The sequence below is a fragment of the Peromyscus californicus genome, unplaced genomic scaffold (assembly GCF_007827085.1).
Source record: "Peromyscus californicus insignis strain IS unplaced genomic scaffold, ASM782708v3 Scaffold_17__1_contigs__length_78620276, whole genome shotgun sequence".
In the NCBI taxonomy this organism is placed as follows: Eukaryota; Metazoa; Chordata; class Mammalia; order Rodentia; family Cricetidae; genus Peromyscus; species Peromyscus californicus.
In genome coordinates, this window is record NW_026294469.1 from 58,333,368 (window position 1) to 58,356,167 (window position 22,800).

General features: G+C 41.7%; 1 protein-coding gene across 23 annotated transcripts in view; it reads left to right on the plus strand.

The window, feature by feature from the left end:
• The window catches only part of Tcf4 (transcription factor 4), a 347,519-nt gene that overhangs the window by 315,505 nt on the left and 9,214 nt on the right, over positions 1-22,800 (plus strand). For 18 of the 23 annotated variants that reach the window (XM_052742440.1, XM_052742441.1, XM_052742439.1 and 15 more), the window contains 3 exons: positions 763-966; positions 20,193-20,328; positions 22,296-22,458. In XM_052742440.1, the coding sequence (XP_052598400.1) occupies positions 763-966; positions 20,193-20,328; positions 22,296-22,458 (503 nt within the window). The remainder of the gene's footprint in view (positions 1-762; positions 967-20,192; positions 20,329-22,295; positions 22,459-22,800) is intronic. The other 5 variants (XM_052742430.1, XM_052742436.1, XM_052742437.1 and 2 more) reach the window with 1 other exon arrangement.

Consider the following 22,800-nt stretch of genomic DNA (forward strand, 5'->3'; position numbering starts at 1 on the left):
GCCTTATCTGGTTGAAGAAAACTAGGATCCTAATGGCTAGAATGGAAAAAGAATTATTGGCTTTTAATTGCATAAGGTAATGAATTCTCTGCTGCAGTACAGACTTTGAAATCAGCTGTAGGTCCTGGGTAGGTGATCAAGCTAAATCTTTGTTGTTCTTTAGTCTTAGGGTTTTATATCACTTTGGGTGACAGAATTTTATAGATTATTTTTGCTATAATAATTTCTGAGCCACCCTCCTACGGACATGCAAATTGATATTGCTAACAGATAAAAAATACGTGGGGGGCGGGGGAGAGGGTAAAAAGTTCGTGAAACTTTCACCTGTCTCCGACTTGAAGAAAATGTTATTCCAAAACCAAAAGAAGATCGTCTTTCCACTACTCAGATTGTAGCTTTTTAGCTGTGCTTACCAAAGACTTCCTCAAATTCAATGCATGTTTTCCTCTCTAACATAAATCTAAATTCTCTTTCAAGCTAATGTAGTCCAGTATAGCATATGTACATAATAATGTCCTCAAAGAATTATTGAATTTACTTTGTTCATGAAAAATAACACTGTAATTTTGGCATTAACATTTTCCACCAGTTTTCTAGGAAGGACATTATTTATTTTTATTATTGTTCTAAGGAAACAAACTTTATTGGAAACATATATTCCGAAACCCAAAGTGTGCTCTGTAGCAACTCAGTATTCTGCTTGTGTAACCTGTGCGTGCATTTCAAACTAAAGCAGATTTCACTGCATTTATAAACCAACAGCAAAGCCGGATTGAAGACCGCTTAGAGAGACTGGATGATGCAATTCATGTTCTTCGGAATCATGCAGTGGGGCCGTCCACAGCTGTGCCTGGTGGCCACGGGGACATGCATGGGATCATCGGACCTTCTCATAATGGAGCAATGGGTGGCCTGGGCTCAGGGTATGGAACTGGCCTTCTTTCAGCCAACAGACATTCACTCATGGTAAGTGATGATGATATATGAGCTCTGCTTAGGTAGAATTAGAACTTCCAGTGTAAATACTACTGCTCCTGTTTGTTTTGCAGAAAAGCTGTATGGAGAGAGAGCTCACTGTGTGGATGATTCACATATTGATAGTGTACAGATCAGTGTGCTTTTAGGGTCTTCTTAGTGTGGTGCAATCACCACCACCGTCAAATTCTGGAATGTTTTTGCCTCTTGTAAAAAGAAAGAGAAAAAGGCACAGAACAATCAAGCAGTCATTCCCCACCCTCCTCACACCCCCTCAACTCCTGGCAATCACTAATCTACTTCCTGTTGCTATAGGTTCTGAGCATTCTAACATTTAACTGGGATTATACTATGGATTGGCCTTTATTGGTTAGCTTCTTTCATTTTATCTTTTTAAGGTTTATCTGTGTTTTCCCACATACTAAAGCTTTATTTGTTTTTATTGCCATTATATTTCTTACTTAATGGGTGACCAGTCCTAGGGCTGTTTTGCTCTCTGGAAGTTGCAAAAACAAAAAACAAAAACAAAACCCACCAACTTCTGTGAGTATTCATGCACAAGATTTTATATGGGCGCATGCTTTCATTCCACATAAGTATTAGTAAGTTGCTGGATCACTGCTCATATTTTCAGTTACTCATCTTGATAACTTTGGTCAGCACATAACTCAACTTCACGTTACATTCGTGATATTCCAAATATGAGGGTGGTTTAGTTTGATTTGCTTCATGAAACCAAAATGGTGCCTTTTAGTCTCAGAGTTGAGAGGTAGAAATAAGTTGTGTCTTTGCCTTTTGTGTGGGTCAGAGACTGTCTATAACAAAAATATTAAGTGATAACTATTAGCTGGTAACGCAGATAAATTTTACTTTATTATTGATTTTGCATAATTCTGCTCCTTGCCCATATGGGGTGGTAGACGTCTTATTGCCCTGCTTGACCTTTCTAGGGTTTTCTGAGTTGCTTGGGTGCAAGGCCATTTTTCCATCCGCACTACAGCTTCTCTCATTTGGAGATGCTTCCAAAAGGAAATGCAAAAAAGCTATGAATCCATGTGCAGCTCTTTTTCAACAGTAGGTTTTGGTCGTCTTCAATTTCTCTTAATTAAAAGACTAAGATGAAGAGTGCCATCCTGCACAGTATAAGACTGAAACCTGCAACTGATTAGAAACCAAAAATATGGGCTTATAAATAGAAGCAATGAACTCACTTCTAAAATGTGCAAAGAGATATTTGAATGCCAATGCTAATTTTTTCTTACTTTTTTTCTTTATCTTGACCTCTACCCTAAAAATCCATCATTGAGTAAAAATTGTTTGTGTGTTCATTGGCAGTTGCTAAAGAGTTTACAAAGGAAAGTCTAGATTTTAATTTAGCCTGGCCTTAGGTAATGTGTTAAACACTTGGGATGCATATAATATGAGATTTTCATTTGTACAGTTCTCTCCCCTTCTCTGCTTTTTTTTCCACTACAGTGTTTAAACAACACTGCTTTTAATTAAGAAATCTGGCTTTATTAAAATCCAGATCTGCAACTTATAACCATCTATGTATATCTGCTCTCAATCAAGAGAAAAATAGTCTAATTTCTGGAGCTGCGTTCACTTTGCATATGTTAGCCGGATGCGGCGTGCACCCAGGACATTGATGTAGAGACTGTCTTTTCCATAAATATGGAGTTTGTTCTTAAATACCATATGGAGGCTGAGTGGTTCTTTACCATCTTAAACTGTACATAGATGCTATGCGAAATTATTTGACCTTTGAGTTTCCTCTCCTTTGAGTCTGATTCTGAGACGGGACACGTGGAGAAATAAAAACAACAACAACAAAAAGCACACTAGAATTATTTTTGGAGAGGGGAAGTTGGACTGACCCCAATGGAAAATAATTGGCCAGTTATATACAGACACCTCTTGCCTATGGTTGCTGTGGTACTCTGTAAAAGAAATCAAGTTGCCTGTTTTACTGAAAAAGACAAGTTCCCCCTCACAGTTCCTACTAGGAACTGTGGAGCCAGCCAGATCTTGGCCTTCCTCCAGAGATGTGCCTAGCCCCAGAGAGGTGAATGTCAACAGCCCATGCCCTTTGAACCCAGTAGGGGTCTGGTCACCCTCCTTGCTTCCTAGAAACCATGTAGCCCCTAAAAATCTGAACTCCTCATCCCCAAAGCCTCATGTGTGTGAAAGTGATTGGATTGGCATATCTTTTCTGAACACAAACCCATATGAATTTTCAAACAAAAAAACCGTAAGAACAAAGGAAATAGTTTTTGAATTTAGTCAGTCTGAAGTTAGCCTTTGACCGTTTGATACATTCCACAATAAAAACAAGAAGGGGAAGAAGGAAAAAAAATCCCCCTTTCCCTCAACAACAACAACAGAAAATTCAAGGAGGATACTGGTAATGTTTTCCACATGAATTTTAATACATGAAACAGGCTTCAAACCTTGGCCAGCTGCAGGAAGTAAAGTAGCAGTGGGAGGTATGTACCGGAAACAGGGCAGAAAGGGCTGGAGCGGCGCTGCCTTCCAGCTACACACCTTCCTTTGTTGTTCTGGAATGGAAGTGAGGTGCAGAAACCCGAGACTCATCCTAAGGCTGGTTTTGTTTTGAGCAAGCCTCTGTTCTAACTCTGCCTCCTGACTCCTCCTGATTAAAGAATAGATGACTTCAGATGATCACGACCTCCACGCTCTTCTTTCTTCCTCCCCCGGCCTCCTGGAAATCCAAACAAAATGCCTTGATAACATGGAAGATGATGTCAGCCTCTCTTTCCCCCAGCAACCCGAATCTGTGGTGGGAGAAAACTGTTTCTGCCTCAGCTATTGTGTTATCTCATTTAATTGCTCACATATTGTACTTCGCTTTTGATTCACAAAATGTCTTCCTTGGTCTTCGGGAATTTACTAATTATTAGTACAATGAAAGGGACTTTTCTCCCACTGTGGCATGGCTTCTACCACTGGAGTAAATGGCAGAGATGTGGGGCTTTCTAGATAACATTATTTGACTGTGCTTTTCCTTTCTCAGAAATTTGAAGGAACTGCCATTGTCTGTAAGAATAGGATCAGCTCTGCAGCTCATCAGCCAGGACCCTTGGTTACTCACCAAAAGCCTTACGTTTAGCCATTCTATTATGCAAAGGTTTTTCAGCCAAACCAGAGTGTGCAAGTGCACATTACCAGAATGGGCCCCAATAGATACTTCTTTTGCATATATCCTGGGTTCATCTGCCCTGTCCACTTCTCTCTTCTCACCCACGGTCAAAGTTCTGACAAACTCTTCCTCTTCCAGGAAGCCATCTCTTGCTGCCTCTGTCTATAACGGGCCTTTTCTGTGTGTGCACACGCACACACTCAGCACCTCTGTCTCATAGCACAATGAATCATAACACTTCCAGATATTTTATCTTACCCCACTTCACATCTCTGTGGATCTTTTATAAGGGCAGCTTCAGTATGAGTGGCAGGTGGTGTAAATTCCTTGAGTGCCACATTTTATGTTTTCTCTCCCTCCCTGGAAATAGATGGTCATTCAGTGAGAAGCCTAGCTTGAGCCCTCTGGTCTAGGCTCTGGGTGTAGCATCTCAGGTGGCACTCATAGAAGTCCAGTGAGGGGGGCCATGATGGCCGCCAGGGTTGGCGATGTGAACTTGCTGACGTCCAATCAGGTCAAGACATACAACTACATTTCAGTTCAGAGACCTTACTCCAGACTTCCTGTTCTGTTTCCCTGCCATGCCTCCTTCCCAGACATTGTAAACACACCTTTACAAAACTAATCTAAGGGCAAAGAGTTTGCGATTTTCATATCATGGTAAACACTGGATGGCAGAAGACGGTTCTGGATATTTTATGGTCTGGATCCCAGAGTGGCTCCGTTCTCTTCAGTGGTGACTAGGGGCACAGCGTGCTGAGGATAAAGCATTCTTACCGAAGTACCTTCTTCAGTCACCATGTACATGCTGAATGGCCAAGCGCTGTGAACTTCCCACTTGAATCATTGAGGATATCACTTTAAGTCATCAAGTAATGTTTCTTACCCTGACAGCCTCCTTCCCTGGCACAATCAAAGCATGAATCTCTGAATGTGGGGGAGACGGAAGCAAGTGGCCTCGTCTCTTACCTACCTCGGCAGTCTGGCCCCTTCCAGTCCCACTCTGTGCATCATCCCCCCCACATGGTTCATCTTGGCATTGAAACCATTCACTCTCCTATAAACTGCTCTAGAAATAGTCTTGTAAATGCAGTTCTCTTGGTCATTCATTAGATATTCATTCTCAGAGATGGAGCCTTTCAAACGACCTCACGTTGTCTCTCAGTGGAATAAAACGGACATCAGGCATGACTTCGTGTGGCCCTGTGTGTGCCCCTGGTTAGACAGACTCAGCAATGTTGTATTTATTATCAATATGTAGTTACTGTGGTTCTCAGTTCCTTTTTGAGTAGATTCTGCTTGTTCATTTCAAGAACGTTTAGCCGTGGTAACAAGTATCAGGCGCCATGCTCAGTTATGGTCTCTAGTCTCAAGGGGGCTTGCAGACTAGTTGGAAAGAACCACTCCCTTTTAAACAAATTGCTGTGCGCTGGTCCACGAGGCCCTATAAGGAAACAGGGACCTTCTTACCTAGAAGGGACAGCCTCATGGTCACCTGATATAGGAGAAGTGCCTTACATGTTCCTGTATTTGAACCCAGTTCTTTGCCCATACCAGGCAGGTGCATTACTACCAAGCTATAGCTCTGCCCATCTCCCTTGTCTCTTTTGCCTTGAACTTACTCTGTAGCTCAAGGTGGCTTTGAACTCCCAATCCTCCTTTCTCAGCTTCCACATTAACTAGGCTTACAAGCTTATACCACAGGATCTAACAATAGTAATCTCTTAGGAGATTACTGTGGCTGAGGAGTCCTGTGAAACTTGTTTCCTATGCCTGTCCCTCATGGCATCCCACAAGCCTCTACATTGGACCCCTCAGCCCAGGTGGAATTGTGGAATACGTTTTAAAAACCTCTGATGCAAGTAAAGCTTAGCTCCATTTCCTTCTCTCCTGTGAGTTTTATTTTTTATTTTAAAAAGTATTCAATTAGCTTCTGTTGAGGGAGCAATAATCTTTCTTTAGCTGGCATGGAGCATGTAGGAACTTAAAGGATGTAAGACTTCATGGACAAACAATCTGCTTCTGCTTGCACAGTTGAGTTTGGATTATTGAATTTTAGATTCTGAAAGCAGCTGGAAAGTCAGCCCATTGCCATTGTTTTGCTACTAAAGACTGAGACCTAGAAAAGGGAAGCGATTCAACCATGCTTGCTTGGCTAATTAAAGGCTGAGCTAGGCTTTAAAACAGAAAGGCCAGCAACTGCACCAGCATTTTTTTTTTCCTTTTTTAAAATAACACTAGGGGTTGGACCTAGGGCCTATACATGCTTGGCAAGTGTTCTACCACTGAGCTACAGCCCTGGTCCTAGTGTCCTTCCTACCACATCCTATACAGTACACTTCCCTTTCACCCAGTCCCCTAACACTTTCAAAACTATGAAACCACTCTATTCCTTGTGCTTAGGAGTCTCTTTAGCTCTGGCAGTCATTCTGAACCACAACATGGAACACCCAGTGGGTACTATGGCTCTGCTACCTTGGTAGCATTTCCTGGCAGGTCATCTTAGCAAACATAGAAATTAGGAACTTTGTCTGACAAGTGGTGAGCAGAGGCTTCAGCACCTTAAGTCTTTGCAGATTTCGACTTCATAAAGTTCTACATGTGCTCAAGCACATGTTTCATGTATGTACAGTCATTGCTGTAGAATCCCAGCGACTTTAAATGTCTTCTTAATTCTAACCTTCCTACAAATTATCTGCCAAAGTGTTGATCAGCTCCTCCCCCTCCTCTGTAAAACCTGTTTGTATCAACAGGTTGCAAATTTTACCTTTGCCTGACCCACACCTGCCTGCCCATGCAGTGTGTTTGTGCCCACTGGAATTGCTCCCACGTCCAACCCAGTACACACCCTAGGAACTTTTATCAAAGATTCCCTTTCCACGTTTAGGAACTTTTAGTGTTTGGAATCTCAGTCTGAATGTGGTACTCAAGGCATTTTCAGGGTAGACTAGTGAAAATACATCCTCTCCTGCATCCTACTCGTTCTGTCTAGCAAGTCTTATTGGCTAATAGCCATGCCTTCACAATCCTGCTGACACATACTGAACCTGCAATCTATAAACCATAAGCAAGCTTCTGTGATGACTCTGCCCTGGTGTCCTTCATGCTGTATTTGTCCAGAACTTCACATAACCCCTTCGGATTTCATATTCCAGCCTTCCGTCTGTCTCCCGTCTATAGGTCTACTTCATGTCCTCATTCAGTTACATCCTCTGCCAGCTCTGTTGTCTGCAGATGTGATGGGTTCCTTTAAAGTCCACATCAAAGTCACTAATAAAAACGTTGGCCAGGAAAGGACATGGACCAGAAAGCCCTGAGGCTCAAGAGAACATTCATTCTCTCCACACTGGTTCCTGGTCTTGGAGTTTTCTGTTACAGCCAGTTCTACCCCCTAATTCTGTTCATGCAGCCTCTGTTTACAATGTCCATCCTGTTGCTGTAAGAGTCCAGGCATACAACCCCACCATCACCACCACCGTGATTGAGGAAATGGGATTCATCTAGAGGAACTTAGTCTTGGTTAAACCAAACTGAGTTCATGGAACCATTGCTGCCTTGCAGAGCACGTAGACCCTGTGTGTTAACGAGCCTGCTGTTGAATCTCAGCAAGGATCGTAATCTTCAGCATCATAGTTCAGCCATGACTCTATTACTGAGGGTTTTTATTTTTAAAATCAGGATCGTTGCCTGTCTCTAGAATTCCCCCGTCTCTGCTAATCTCCTCGATTATTAAATATTCCTGAGAGTAGATTAGTAACCCCAACTGAAAGATTTTTCTTCAATTTTCCTGTCACACTTTTAAAGGAAACTGTAAGGAAACAAAGAGAAGAAAAGAAACTTTACAAAATTCTCTCAACCAGGGATTATTAGTTCACCAGTAGAGTCCTTAAGCTCACGTGTCACCTCAAGAGCACTGGCTAGAACGCCAACCCCATATACACCACCACACGTTCCATTGGGTACATTCTCTTCGATCTCCCAGAGTTGTTTTATTCAAATTCAGGTCTCATGACATGGAAAATGTCAGTCCCTCTACTTAGATGTGAAACCCAGACCCCTGATCAAACAAATCCTGTAGCCACGTGCTATGAGCAAATAAACTTTTAACACCTTTCCCTATTCCCCATTTTTATATGGGAAAAGGAAATACACATTTAAAACTAACCCTGTAGCTCCATCATACTTTCAATGTTGGTTGTTTTCTTCTTAAATAATAGAGGAAAAGACAAGCAAATGCTTTCAGTACCCTCGTCATCTTTTTTATTAAATGTGAGAACACAATGTTAAACTGCCCATAATTTGGCATATGAGCAATCCTTGCATTGTAAAAAGAAGAAGAAGAAGAAGAAAAAAAAAAAAACAAACCAAACTGTAGCATGACCTCTGCTTTCTCAGAGCAGAGCCTTCTGGAGAGCAAAGCGTACATTATGCACGTTTCCAGCCCCACATCTTCATTCACTCCTTGCACCTCGGCTTGCTATAGATGCAGTGGGGGCACTTAGAGGCGTGGGAGTCTAGGATTTCATGGGAACCTGTCCTGGCCTACCTACAGTAATGTACACGCCTCTAGCCTTAGGACAGGGTAGAATTACAGAGTGTCACAAATAGTGATCAAACTAGGAAAAGACTGAACTTAGGCCAGAGTCCACGCAGGATTTTAACAGTTCCACAGGAGCATGCTAGAGAAGTCATTGCTAAGCCAGAGCATAAACATGATTTTTAAAAAAAAAAATTAAAAAGAAAGAAAGGAGCTTATGTGCTCAAAGGGCAATAAGGAAATTGCCTGATGGTCTGGCCTTGCAGCTGGTAGCCCAGGCTGCTCCAAGCTCCTCCTCCCCAGAGCAGCAGCTCCAGCAATTGGTTGGAGCACTGCACATGAGGGCCCACAGGAAGAGTGAGTTTTCATGTATATTTTTTTACATCCAAATTAAATTAACTCATGGAATTTTCCACCCTTGGGAATTAAAGTAGCAGTTCATGAAGTAATTTGGTTATGTCATTCATACCAAAACAGAAAATACTGGTGTAGCTTGGCACCGTTTAAAAGCCAAGACTAGGCCTTGGCCATTTTATATTTCTTCAAATTCCATGGCCGCTGTGTTAGTTTAACTTTTATTGTGGCTGTAAATTTTTCAAATCAAAAGTATCCTAGCTGGTTAGAAAACATGTGTTTGTTTAAAAAAAAATGAAAAACAAAACAAAACTGGTTCTCGAGGGTTTCAAGAAACATCAGCTTTGGGGTTAAAAACTGAAAGGTGGGAAGCTGCATTTTCTGTCAGACCTAATTGGTTGACATTCACAGTTGTGCTTAATTCTAGCTTCCCCTCTACCCATAAATTACCCAAGAACTGTAAAGCTGAGTTTAGCCAAAAGATCTGTCCAATATTAGCAAGGGGAAGCATTGCCGTACAATAGCCACACGCCCTTGAAAGCAGCTAATTGGATGTATTGTGAAAAGCCACAGAACCGAGTTTGCACATTTTCCTTTCACATGCGCCTGCTCCCCAGCTTCTGCACACACGCAGCTCTGGTGTGGAGCTGCAAGTGTGCGAAAGTTATTGGAGAATAGTAGTCTCTGGGTAATGTTTCTGTAAGCTGCCCAATTTTCCCCCTGTAGACTAGATGAGAAACAGCTGGGGTTTGTTTTAAAAGCTGTTTTGAGAACTGTCTGAATCTTGAGATACAGAACTGAGGTCACTGTTGAGGCAGGTGTTCTTGGACAAGTGAGAAAACTGCCAGGGGCCGGCTGGCTGGCTCAGGAATCTGCTGCAGGGGACTTCCTCTTAGAGGAAAAAGTGTTGAAGTTTGCTCCTCTATGTAGAGGACACCAACCAACCGGTCTAAGTAAGTAATCGCATTAGCAATACTGTTAGAAACTGAGAATCTTTGAACACAGCTAGCCCTTGAGTGAATAATTAGCTCAGTATGAAGGAATCCAAAATGGTCATTTCCTCTCCAGGGCTACAGTTCCAAGGATCTGAGGTTCCTCTGCTCCTCGGAGGTTTTAAGTGCTTGAATTTCCTCTTTAAATACACCACTAGTGAAATAACTACTATTTTAAACAAGTCACGGCCCAACTGCCTGGGTCTTGCGGGGAGGGGGTTGTTGTTGTTTTGTTTGTTTTGGATACTATCTAAGGGACAAATGAAACCCACTTGGCAAAATCCACACTGAAGCGGTTTTGAAAAAAGATCAAACAAGAAACATGAGGAGCCAGTAGAAATCAGGGCAGGGCAGGTACCCACTACCCCGAGGATGAGGGAAACAGGCCCCCTCCTTTGGGAGCAGCAGTTATTAGCAGCTGTTTATCCAGTCGGGAACTGAGATTAACATTGTAAACTTTTTTTTTTTTTTTTTTTTTTAAGAACTAGAAGAAAATTTGTTTGGGAAGTTGGCTCTGTATATCAAATCTGCCTTGCCAAAAAAAACTTCCTTTCTCAGAACACATGTACTAGAGTTGAGCAATGTTATGATTCTCTGAGAAGCTCAGGATTACCAAAAAGTCTGTCCCCATTAACTAGGACACAAAGGGACAGAGAGATGGAAAGCTTTTGCTGTTGACAATTCCGCCATAGCCTTCACAATACCAAACCAGCTGATGAGGCTGGTGCCACTTCTCCGTCAGGACTCAAAAGGGGCCGTTCTGCCCCTACCCATCCCTTTCTCCGTACTTAGCTGTATCTTTGCGATGGTCAGACAGGTCGACTTTCTCCGCACCTGCTCTTTGCAGGTGACCCTCCATGAAACTTTCAGCAAGGGGCTTTAGTACTTCGTTATCCTTTGGTCTCAAAAGAGGAAAGATTTAAAAAAAAAAATGGATATTGGCATTTTTTTCTTGATTTAATGCTCCTCTTAATGTCATTTTCTTTTATTAAATCCTTTCTTTTGCTTTTGATCTTATTTATAGCAGCCACTGGTCATATGGAAACCATTACTGTATAGCTGGGAGATGAAAGGCTTCAGTGCAGTTAAATAAGAGTGAATCATTTGAGCCAATAATATGCGCATACAGTGAGGTGCCATGTGTGTCCAGAATGCCCTGTGTGTTCACTTTGTAGCAGACTTGTTGAGCTTTAGAATGGTCTGCACAAAAATCTGCTTTTTGTCAGAGATATGTAATCTGACAATATGAAAACACATGTTAACACACAGCCGTTAGCGGTCTTTGTGTGCTGAGAGACAGACAGACACAGACACACACACAGACACAGACACACATACACACACACACACACACACACACACACACACACACACACACACACACACACAGAAAGAGACAGACAGAGACAGAGAGACAGAGAGACTGTCTAATGCCATTTATTGATGTAAAAATATAAATTTCCCATTACAGCTGGGAGATTATGTAATTAGTGTCAAATATCAGACTATTACAGATAGGTTTAGAGAACTGCAGTCAAAATCCTCCCTGTCCTTCTAAACTTATCTCAGTTGCCCTGGTTTTCCCAAATAGATATGACTTCATCATCCGTTAAAACCCTCTGTGACCTTGTTCTCTTGTAAGACATCCGTCTTATTTTGTCTTATATCATAATGATATTATGCCACCATTATAATGTGTCTGCTAAGTAATACATGTCAGTCTTTTGTTATTCTTTTTTCCTCTGGGTACCTAAAGAGTGCCTTGCATATGGACATGGGAAAGGCATATGCTAAGTTAAATGGAATGCTTATTATTAGACAGAAACATACAAAAATGGATATTTGACATTATCAAAGGTTATAAATGTCAGACCTCTTCTGCTGGATATGTGCCATGTGTACCATCATTGGTGTTTAGGGAACATCTACCTGCATACTGTAATGATAGTGATGTCCTGTGATCTGGACCCAGGCCCTGACCATGTGGCATTCACAACCCAAGGCAAGCATTGGCTTTATGCATAGCAAAGTTTGAAGTCTGTGCCCAGTGCCATCTGACAGTGTCCTTGAATGTATTTTATGTGTGGTGCCTTTAATGACTCAATCAGAGAAGGATTCTCCCTAGGCCCAGCAAGGCAATGGCAAAGTGCAGAATTATGGCGATCAGCACTGTCTTGAAGGGCCTAGAGATGAGGCGATGGCTATGGATCTGATGAAACAGAAGCTGTCGAGAGAAGAGACTAATCCACAGTAGTCCTTGGCCCACAGTAATGTTGGAGGAAGCCCAACAGATGAGGAGCCATGAGTAGATAGCAAAAGATTCAGATTGATCAATTTAAAAAATAAGAGAACACTGAGATAGTCCCCAGAAGATGGAAGTCATAGATTTGGTCCATAGAGCACTAACTGTACTGAACCTTACTAAGGGGCTAAATCCTGGGGAAAGAATATAGCATTCCAAAGATGAAGATTTACAAAGAGATGGAAAAGATACATTTCGATCAAATAGGCAAATTTCTTTCTGTTTTTGTTCCTTCTACAGATGTTTACTATAGGCGTTTGTTAGGCGCCTCGTCCCGCACAGCGTGGTACTGGAAACCTAGCTGAAGCAGAGAGGGAGTTAGGAAAGGACAAGCACAAAAGAAAGAACAGACGTAGACATACAACCTGGGATCAGATGGGTAATGTTTGCTCTGATGGAGCAGTACCACGTACAGTACCAACCAGAGACTCTGCATGTTTATAATGTACAGCACAGAGGGAGGAGTTAGCTAGTCCCAGTCGGTGTCTGTAGGTGAGCAGTATCGGGACAGGAATATCTGGGAGGAGGACACTGTCGTTGCTAGTTTTTGTACACACTCATCAGTCATAAACATCCAACTTGCACACGTTGTCAGCATTCACACTTAGACCAGAGAGAGGTTTGGCCATCACTCTGAGTTTCCCCGTGGCTGGAAGGCTTGGCCATCCCCATGGATCTGAAGCACGGTTCTTTGACAAGGCCCTCTGTCTATGTCAGTAATATGCGTTTCCTCAGGACTTGGTCTGCTCTTTACACAGGCACTTAGTGCCCCAGCTTCGCACAGAGAAGGAAACCTTAACTAAAAGCTGGGTCATAGAATGCCTCCAGTAACAGGCAGTCTGTGTGGCTCCAGAGAGTTGACAGGGCAGTCAGCTGCAAGAGCGTGCACACACAGGTATACTTCGGGGATCTGCAGTTACCAGTGTATATAAAAGTGTTCCATTGGCTTCCAAACAAGCAAAAAAAGCTGCTTACAGATAACTGCAGGTCTTCACTGTAATCCCCATGCTACATGGGCGTGACTCACTACAGCTGGGTCAACTTCAGTTCCATACAGTAGATTTAGTAGCCTGCTGCCTGGAACAGGGGTGGACTGGGCTCCCCTAGCTCCCCCACAGTTCTGACTTGGAACATGGCGTCCAGATGTCACCCCCATCGGAGGAAATGAGGTAAAGAGAGTTGGAAGCAGAGGAGAGTGAGAATACAGAAGAAGAAATGAAACGGTTCCACCACATAGGACTTAAAAAAGAAAAAGGAACTGAATTCAGCTTTCCTCAGTTTACATCTTTGGAAACATATCACAGAATCATTCATTATAACCATTTTGATGGCTGGTCCAGGAGCTTGGTGTAGTTGGTCACATAACAGATACGCACTACTAAAGCCACAATTGGTTAGACTCTGTGTAAATCATTTTGAAGGGGCTGGACAGATGGCTCAGTGGTTTGATTCCCAACACCTATACAGTGGCTCACAATCATTTGTAACTCTAATCCTTGGGGACCTGAATCTTCTCTTGGACTTCGTGGGCTCTACATGCATGTGGTCCGTATATGTGAATGCTGGCAAAACACTCACACATATAAATTAAATCAATCTTCAAATTTTTAAATCACCTTGAAAATTATTCTGGAGAATAAGCATTAAATAAATCTCTAAGAATTACACAAAAATGAATCACACTAAATTTCAGACAAACTGTAATTAAAGCTGTGAGATTTCTGGACAAAAAAAACAATTGAATATTCTCATGAGAACTGTGAAATCATCTCCCAGTAACATTAAAAGAGTCAAGGCAAACAGAGGAACTGGACCCTAACCTGCTTTCAGTGAGAAATTTTTAATTATGTGGTTATTATTTTAAAAAAAAAGTCTGATTTTTAAAACTGAGCAAATAGGAAATTATATTTGTGGTTAAAGGATATCTTGGATGTTAGAAATTTCTCCTACAATGATTGGCTTTTAGAGTTCCATCTTGTTTTCTACAAGACCCCGGGTCTTTGGTGTATTCCTCACAGTATTGATCCTCTGCTGGCCTTTTATGAGCTTTCAGCTCCATCTATGAACTGCTAAAATTTTTCCATCCAATTTCTACCTCCTTAAAGGATGCACTTTTGGCATAAATGGGATGCTGCACATAGGAGAAGATAAGTTTGCTTTCCTCTACTATGACAGAGATCTAGCAAGGTGATGGAAGCTGAAATTGAGTATCCTTTAACTGTCACATATAAATGACATTTCACGGGGAGATTACCATGAAACACCAAAAATGTTTGCCATGTCAATATGTCATAATGGCAGGGAACCACCCCAATGTGTGTGTGTGTGTGTGTGTGTGTGTGTGTGTGTGTGTGTGTGTGTGTGTGTGTGTTTGTGCTTGAAGAAACATGAGAGAAGAGTCAAAGAAAGAAATCAGACATCTTTTTGACCTACTTTTCTTGTTCCTTTCGTACTTTCTGAAAGCCGGAAGCCATCAGTGACAAACATCGGTTTTCAGTAAACCAAAATGTTCCTTTAACATATCTGGTTTTGTGCCATTGTTACGTAGGTCTAGACATGGATGGTTGATGTTTGCCAAAAGTCCCCATCCTGCTCTTTTAGAAGGATTATGGTAGAGTGGGGGGGGGGGCTAGTGTCTGAAAGCCTGTTTGGAAGCAGTTATCTCTGGCGATAACATTAACTAGAATTGAATAACTGCCAAATGAAATTTAATACATTTTCCCATCCATGAAATAGACCTCTTAAATACAACAGAATAATTACTTTCACAATACTCCCTGGAAACAAAGAGAGCAAAAACACTGAATGTCTTTTTTGTTTGTGGTGTTTGTTGTTCGCTTGAGGATAAGGACAAGGGGTGTTTACCGAGATGCACCTCGCGTCCCTGAGTAAAATCCGCCTGGCCAGTGGCCACCTAATTTGAAACTGCTTATCTTTTAAATCTGTTTATATTGGAAGAGTCATGGCAAATATTAAATTCTATAATTTAGTTAGACAGTTTGGCTATGGCCTGAGATGGTCAGCTCTGATTTTTTTCCCCTGTAATAAAGAAAAATAAAATGCTTCGGATCTGTGCATGTACAGGTATTTACATGCATGTAGTATTTGTATATACATATATGTACCTCTGAATGTATTATGCTTATATGTATATATACAGACAGTTTTCTAACAAAAGCTCCAGGAGGTAAGCCCCACGTGCCCCTTAACTCACATCCCACTCCTGGGTGTAATTCATATGCTTAGTGAAATTGCTCAATATCATAAGCTTTCTGAGTTAGTTTAGATCTTTTCTAGTTCTGCAACTAGTTGTTGGGTAAGTCACTCAGCTGTTCTTACCCTTAGATTTCTCCTCTGAAATGTTTGACCTGATTTCTATGTCCCTCTAATCCAGTGGTTCTCAACCTTCCTAATGCTGCAACCTTAATAGTTCTTCATGCTGTGGTGACCCCCAACCATAAAATATTTTGTTGCTACTTCATAACTGTAATTTTGCTATTGTTATGAATTGTAAATAGCTGATAGGCAGGATATCTGATCTGTGACCCCTGTGAAAGGGTCATTTGACTCCCCGAAGTGATCATGATTCACAGGCTGAGAACCACTGTGCTAGTCCCTTGAATTTATGTTCTATGAATTTAAGGCGTCTGATGTTCTTCAGAAAGCATGATTATTTAAATTACATGGTATTTGTATGATTCAGAAAGTTAATACCTGTCTAAATGTGTTTCAGTATCCCCCATGATTAACTGAGGCAAGAGAATTTTAATGGCTGTGTCAGAATTTGTGTATATTCTAACCTGAGATCTGAAGTGACTTAGATCTTACTCTGCAGAAACCATCCATGATTTATCGGGTCTGCAGAAGGAGCAAGGCCAAGGCAGCCTTGTTTCCCCTCCATGTCCCTTGAACTACCTGAGCACATTGTGGTCTACTCAGAATCTGATCCATGCTGTCCTCAAAATGGGGAACTGGTCCTTCAGAGAGCCTTGAGTCTCAGAACTGGGAAATGCTCACAGCAGGTACAGAGCCAGGAAGAATGTTCCCTAGGACGCTAAGGAAGAGTATGACCTGTGGACAGGAGGGCCAGAACCAGGGGAAAGCCAAGGTTCTCTAGAGAGGCAGAAGTGGGACAAGTGTCCTGGAAGAGACAAGAGGCAGCTTTAGTTTCTCAGGCTTCTCTGGGCCCCAAACCCAACTGACAGAACCCTTTATGATGAGTTTTATTTTATTTGAGCTCAAATGAGTTTCTGTTTCATTCTGTCAAAACTCTCCAGTAAATTGGTCATTACATAAGTTTGACAGGGATTGTTGTAAGCTCCTGAGGGCGGGCGTCCCTCTGAGTTTTTTATCTCTCTGTCCATAGCACCTTGTAAACTGACAGATGTGAACTAGGTAAATAGTGTCTGATCAGTCAACGGTAATTAAATCAATTAATTGTAAACCTTCACTTTTAACGTAAGTACCTCAAACTATATTACAATGGCTACGGAGAAAAGAGTTCTTTCAGTAGTAGAAAAATGAACTATTCTCACAAATTACTTTTAACTCTGTTGAATCTAGATGGAAGTTTATCAAAACAGGGTTTTAGTAAATAAGAGTTCTCTAAAAATATACAAAATATATCATAGTAATAATGAATTCATTGGTTAAAGAATCTTTTTCCTACTTATATATACATATGTGAAAAGTGATCTCTCTCTGTCGATCTCTGTCTCTGTCTCTCTGTCAATGTCTGTCTCTGTCTCTCTGTCTCTCTCTCTTGTGTGCACGTGAGCACATATGTGTGTGTGTGTGTGTGTGTGTGTGTGTGTGTGTGTGTGTGTATCAGCCCCTCTGTTTTAATAGCTGCAATTGTAATGGGTTTGCACTAGCCTTCACCACCAACCTGCCTTGTTTGTATGTGACTAGAGATGATGTTTTTAAAAAGAAAAGTAAATAGGGTTGAGACGTGCTGTCTGTGGTCAAGAAGACAATCCAAGTTAATTCTTCAAATTGGAATATTATCCCACAGCCACAGGCTCCAGCTCGTTACCACATGGAGCTGGATTTTTCATGTAACCCAAAATACACAGTTACAAAGAAAACAGCGACCCATCAAAGGCACCGTTGACCCCAGCTTCTCATATGGGAAGTAACTGACATTTGGAATTATCTATAAAAGACAAAAGTAACAAAAGTGACAAGCATCCCTAAAATCCAAAAAGAAATGTGCTTGAGACAACTTTATTCTCAAATATAACCTCTGGTATGTCCCCACCGTAGTACAGGAAAGGAGTTAACCCAAAAGGATCCGAACAAAATAGAGATAATGAATACAAAAGTAATTGTCAGTAGAGTTAGCTTGAGACTTGAGGGTCCTGGAGCTTCGTCAGCCATCAGTCTTGTGTAATATGCAAGTGTGTTTGGTTAAAGCGCTTAGTGCTGTGCACAGCTATTGTGTTATGCACTATTTTCCATATACTATTAGAATTGTTTACGATAAGCCTGGGGCTTATTCTCTGTGACCTGAAGTGTCACTTGTATCATTTTTTGCACTTGAGCGACCTATGACATCTACTCCTGTCTCACAGAGAAAGCAGAGACCCTGGGACTCCGCCTTCCTCTTTTAACTCTCTAGCCCCGACTTTCACACCCCGCAGAGATGAGGAGGATAGCGAGGTAAAGGGTCGTAAGTCCTTTTTCCCTCTCATGGGAACTAGAAGGGAAAATACTCATTTAGTGACTGTCTTAAATAAAAACCACACAGAACATCCTCAGTTCTATCACAGGTGCCCTTTAGAGAAGGCTTGTGCACATTTGTAGAATGGTTGTGTAGGAAAAGGGGCCTTCATCTACACTGAGGTCAAATCTGCAGTCGCTTTTGGGGATTCCTTCGTAGAATCATCCATTATGGAAATTCAAAATACTTAATGCATTGGGGTTTCCAAAGTAAAAATGACATATCAAAACCTGCTTGGAAAGTGACTGCTATTTTTGTTCCAAAGGAAAATAAAATGCATAAAGTGTAGGTGAGACGTGTTTGAAGGACTAGGTGGCCATGGCCTGTCTGCAGGAGAAGATCTGAGTTCAGAGAAAGGCTGGGTATGCATCTGCCTGGTTAGGCTAGAGAGAGAACTTACCTTCTGTGGAACTCCAGTACTGACACTGGGGGGTCTACTGCCATGGCAACTGTGTTCAAAACAGAATGGGCTGCTTGGGAAGGTGAGCAGGGTCTTATAGTACATCTGAAGAAGCCTTCTGGAAACTCAGTGACTACCATTCAGAAAGTTCCTGTTGAATACGGGAATCCAGGCACCTAGTGCCCAGAACTAAACTGCCCCATGCTGCAGCCAAAATGCTCATTTACACTTAGGACTTTGGAGTTCTTTACTGCTCCAGCTGTGCTTTGAATCTAAACACTAACAGGAATGTATGTGATCTTCCTTCCCTGTCCCGAACGGTTTGCTTTTCTATTGCTTTGGAGTGTGTGTGTGTGTGTGTGTGTGTGTGTGTGTGTGTGTGTGTGTGTGTGTCTGTGTATGTGTCTGTCTGTGTGTGTGTGTAGTATGTGGATAGTTTGGCAGGGTCTGTGTATGTGTGAAGGTGATACAAAATCCTTGGCTGCTCTGAGTAGTGATACGGTAGTTTTGTTTCACATCTTTAGAAATAATTATTTAAAACATGGTGGTAAAAGACTGAAGATTTTGCTTTGTGTTTTTTCTGTTTGTATTAGGAAAGTAAATGTTGATTCACAGCAGTATAAATTCATGGACAAATGCTTTGTAGAGTTAGACCCACTGTCTGGCTTAAATGCTCACTGGATAGTGGGCTGACTAAGTAGCCACTTGGAAATGCAGAGGCAAATGTGAGTGCTTCCTGTTCCCTTGGTTTACAAATGCTTAATGGTTTTCCCCCAAGGCAAGTGCTACAGAGTCAGCAACCACACTGCCAGTCTCTGAACCCTAGCGCAGGCAGTCCGACTTCATAAAACTCAGTGGTATTCTTTTTAAATCAAATAACCACACTGAACTCTATAATTTTTTTTTCTTGGAAGCATAAAGAGTATTTACAGTATGGTGTCGTTTTTTAGGATCCAAGTAGTGGAGATGGGGGGGAAGCTGGAAAAATGTCCAAACATCCTCACACAGCAATGATGGCATTACTGGTGTGTTTAATAAAACCTTTATTGGTACATTTTCCGGTGTGGTGGCATTGGCAGAAACGGTTCCCCTTTGGATTGGGGACTCAGCAGCTGATGAAACGCAGTGAACATTAATTTGGAATGGGCTGCCTGTTTTGGGGAGCCAGGTGACATTTTATTATATTTGTACCGAGCAGGGGCTGGGTCCCATACTGCCTGAGCCTCTGCTGTCAGAGACTTAGCTGGCATTGTGGGGGGAAAGAAATGGCAGGCCTGAGAATCTTATCCCCTGAAATGAAAGTCGAATGCCAAATTGAAATTCCTGTAGGATTTCCGATAGCAATGGGGGAATTGAGAAGCCCACAATTAAGCATATGGGCATTAAGATAATTGTCAGATCTGTTGGCGGACATGATAGAAGACAGATGGGTACGAATCAGTGCGCTCCACTGCAGCACCCTGGGAGACAATTTGACGTTTTACCTGCCTGAGCTACTCTGCCATATTTGTCACTGGATGTAAGGCATGGCATCTCACTGAGTGTTAAGTGTTGGTTTTTTTTTTTTTTTTTTTTTTTTTTTTTTTGTGCAGAACTGTAGGTGCATGAGCAGTCCTTCAGCGCCCTCTAGTGAAATGCATTGAGAGGATGTCTTGTCACAGGCCACCCTTGCTGCAGCAAGTCCCAGCTACCCCTGGAAAATAGTCCCTCCAGGCCAGGCTCAGCACTCTAGTTGCTTTTATTGTTTCAGGTTGGGGCCCACCGTGAAGATGGCGTGGCTCTGCGAGGAAGCCATTCTCTCCTGCCAAACCAGGTTCCGGTTCCACAGCTTCCTGTCCAGTCTGCAACTTCCCCTGACTTGAACCCACCCCAAGACCCTTACAGAGGTAAGTCACCTCAGGAGGCATACTGACCTTTGCGAAACAATAGACTTCACATTGATGTCAAGTGTCCTTGGCAGCATCTTGGAGGCCCTGGCAGAAAACCAAGGACCAAATTCGGTACAAAAGTGGTCAATAATGGGAAAGTAGCTAGAATTTGGCCGGCTAATTGTGTTACCTCCGTAACTGTCTTCCTCAGACATCCTCTGATAGCCTAGTCCCATTTCAGTAGGGAATGAGACAACAGGCTGATGAGAGGAAATTTTATTTTAGCTATTTCCACATTTGACTCATTCAGTTCCTCTAATATGGTTAGTTGTGGCCTGAAAATGATGTTTCCAAATGGATAGGAAGGAAATTGTTGTTGTTGTTGTTTAAGATGGAAGGAAATGTACGTGCAATAAAAACGAAAAAAGGGAAACAGTGAACTGGGTTGGATGTGTTTTGCTCTGGAGTGATCAAGCCCTGTAACAATGTGGGTGTGTGTTTCCCCCCACCTCCCCATTACGAGGACTTTTCATGTCCCCAAGGAACTTTTTTCTACAAAGACTAAACCTGGGTCCAACTTCCTGTGGGCCAGATGAACAATGTTCACTTATGGTGTCTTCTCATTCTCTCCATGTTTGAAATAAATAAGATAATGCTACCTTGGGAATTGCTATAACCAGCTTTCAGTTGTTAACCGATACAAATATTGAATACTTTTTATAGATACAGGTATGTAGCTCACTTTTAGACAAGCAATAGTGACCCCATGGCTTTTCTGTTACTCTTTGTTATATGGTTTTCAAACTGTAGCCTGAGAGTCCAGTTAAAATGCAGATCTGGATACTGTAGCAGTGGGACCCTGCATTGCTTAGGGTTCCCAGATGGTAAGGATGCTCCTGGTCAATGAAACTTAATTCTGAGTCACAAGTTTTTAGAGTACACAGATTATAAAATGGAAGGATCTTTGTGACAGATATACATCAACCTGAGAAATAGATTTCATTAAGGTCATGTTTTAAATGAAGTATGAAGGCCAGGGAGTGGTTAAGAGTGCTTGACGAGCAACAATAAGAACCTGAGTTTAAATGGCAGCATCCTCATAACAACCTGAGCAATTCTGTACACACCTATAACCCTAACTTCCTGGGGAGAGGACACAGGAGGACCACTGGAGCTTGCTGGCTTCCAGACTAATCAAGAAAACGTGAGTTCCAGGTTTTAGGGAGAGATCCTGCCTCAAAGCAATAGGCAGAAAGTAATAGAGAAGGACACCAGGTGCCCTCTTCTGGCCTCCTTGTGAGAACAGGTGTGTCCACAGGCACATACATGTGAGTATACTTTCACAGAGACACATACAAACAAATAAGTAATCTTTCAAATGTTGTGTGAACATTAGCAGTGGAGATAAGTTAAAATTCCAGATTTCTCCTCTGAGCAATGCACCCCCTTCCATAGGTACCCTTTTGAAATGCTGATTACTCCTCCAACATAAGAGAAGCTTAATTTCAGAATATCATTAGGGTATCTATTGAAGCCTTGACTGCACATATTTAGAGTACTCCCTGGGAATTATATTTTAAGGACATTTTTCTATTAAATCATTGCATATGGAAGAAACTCAATATAATAGCTGATATTTACTCGGGTTCTTAATCAGAACATTGAGGTGTATGATTTTCATGATTATGATTTTCATTGCAATTAAGTTGATGTTTTGTAGACAGTGAAATTACCATCTACTCCAAAAGATTGCAAAATAGAATTTAACCTCAGAGCCGATGCAAGGAAAACTTGTTTCCACAGGTGCGTTTCTGAAACTTCACCAGACAGCACAGGAGAGTGACGGCGGGATTCCGGATCAGCAGGATGGGTTGTCTGGCTGGAGGCTCCGAGTTTCTGGGGTGAATGCCCTTATGCATAGAATTCTGGACATCAGCTGATCTCTGTTTCTTTTTTTTTTTTTTTATTGTTTCGTTTTTCTATAGGAATGCCGCCAGGTCTCCAGGGCCAGAGTGTGTCTTCTGGCAGCTCCGAGATCAAATCTGATGATGAGGGAGATGAGAACCTGCAAGACACAAAATCTTCTGAGGACAAGAAATTAGATGACGACAAGAAGGATATCAAATCAATTACTAGGTCAAGATCTAGGTAACAGTATATAATACTGTCGCTTCATTTAATTCCTTTATTGGACTTTGATGAAGTGAACAGAACAGGAAGAAACTTCTCAGTTTTTTCCTGGCAGGTAAAGCCTCAGATGAAAAGCAAATGGAAGGCCTGTCCTAGAAGTATTTCCGGTATCGTTTAAGATACCTGTATTCTAGTGAAACTTAAGTGCCTTTGAATCTACAAATTTGGACCTAATGCTAATTGCACACCATAAAATTATTTGTACCTGATTCAAGTGAAAACAGTTTCCTGTTAAAACTGTATTCTTCAAATTTGGTCAGAAGTGTTTTTGCCCAAAATATTTCTAAAAAGGAGATTTTT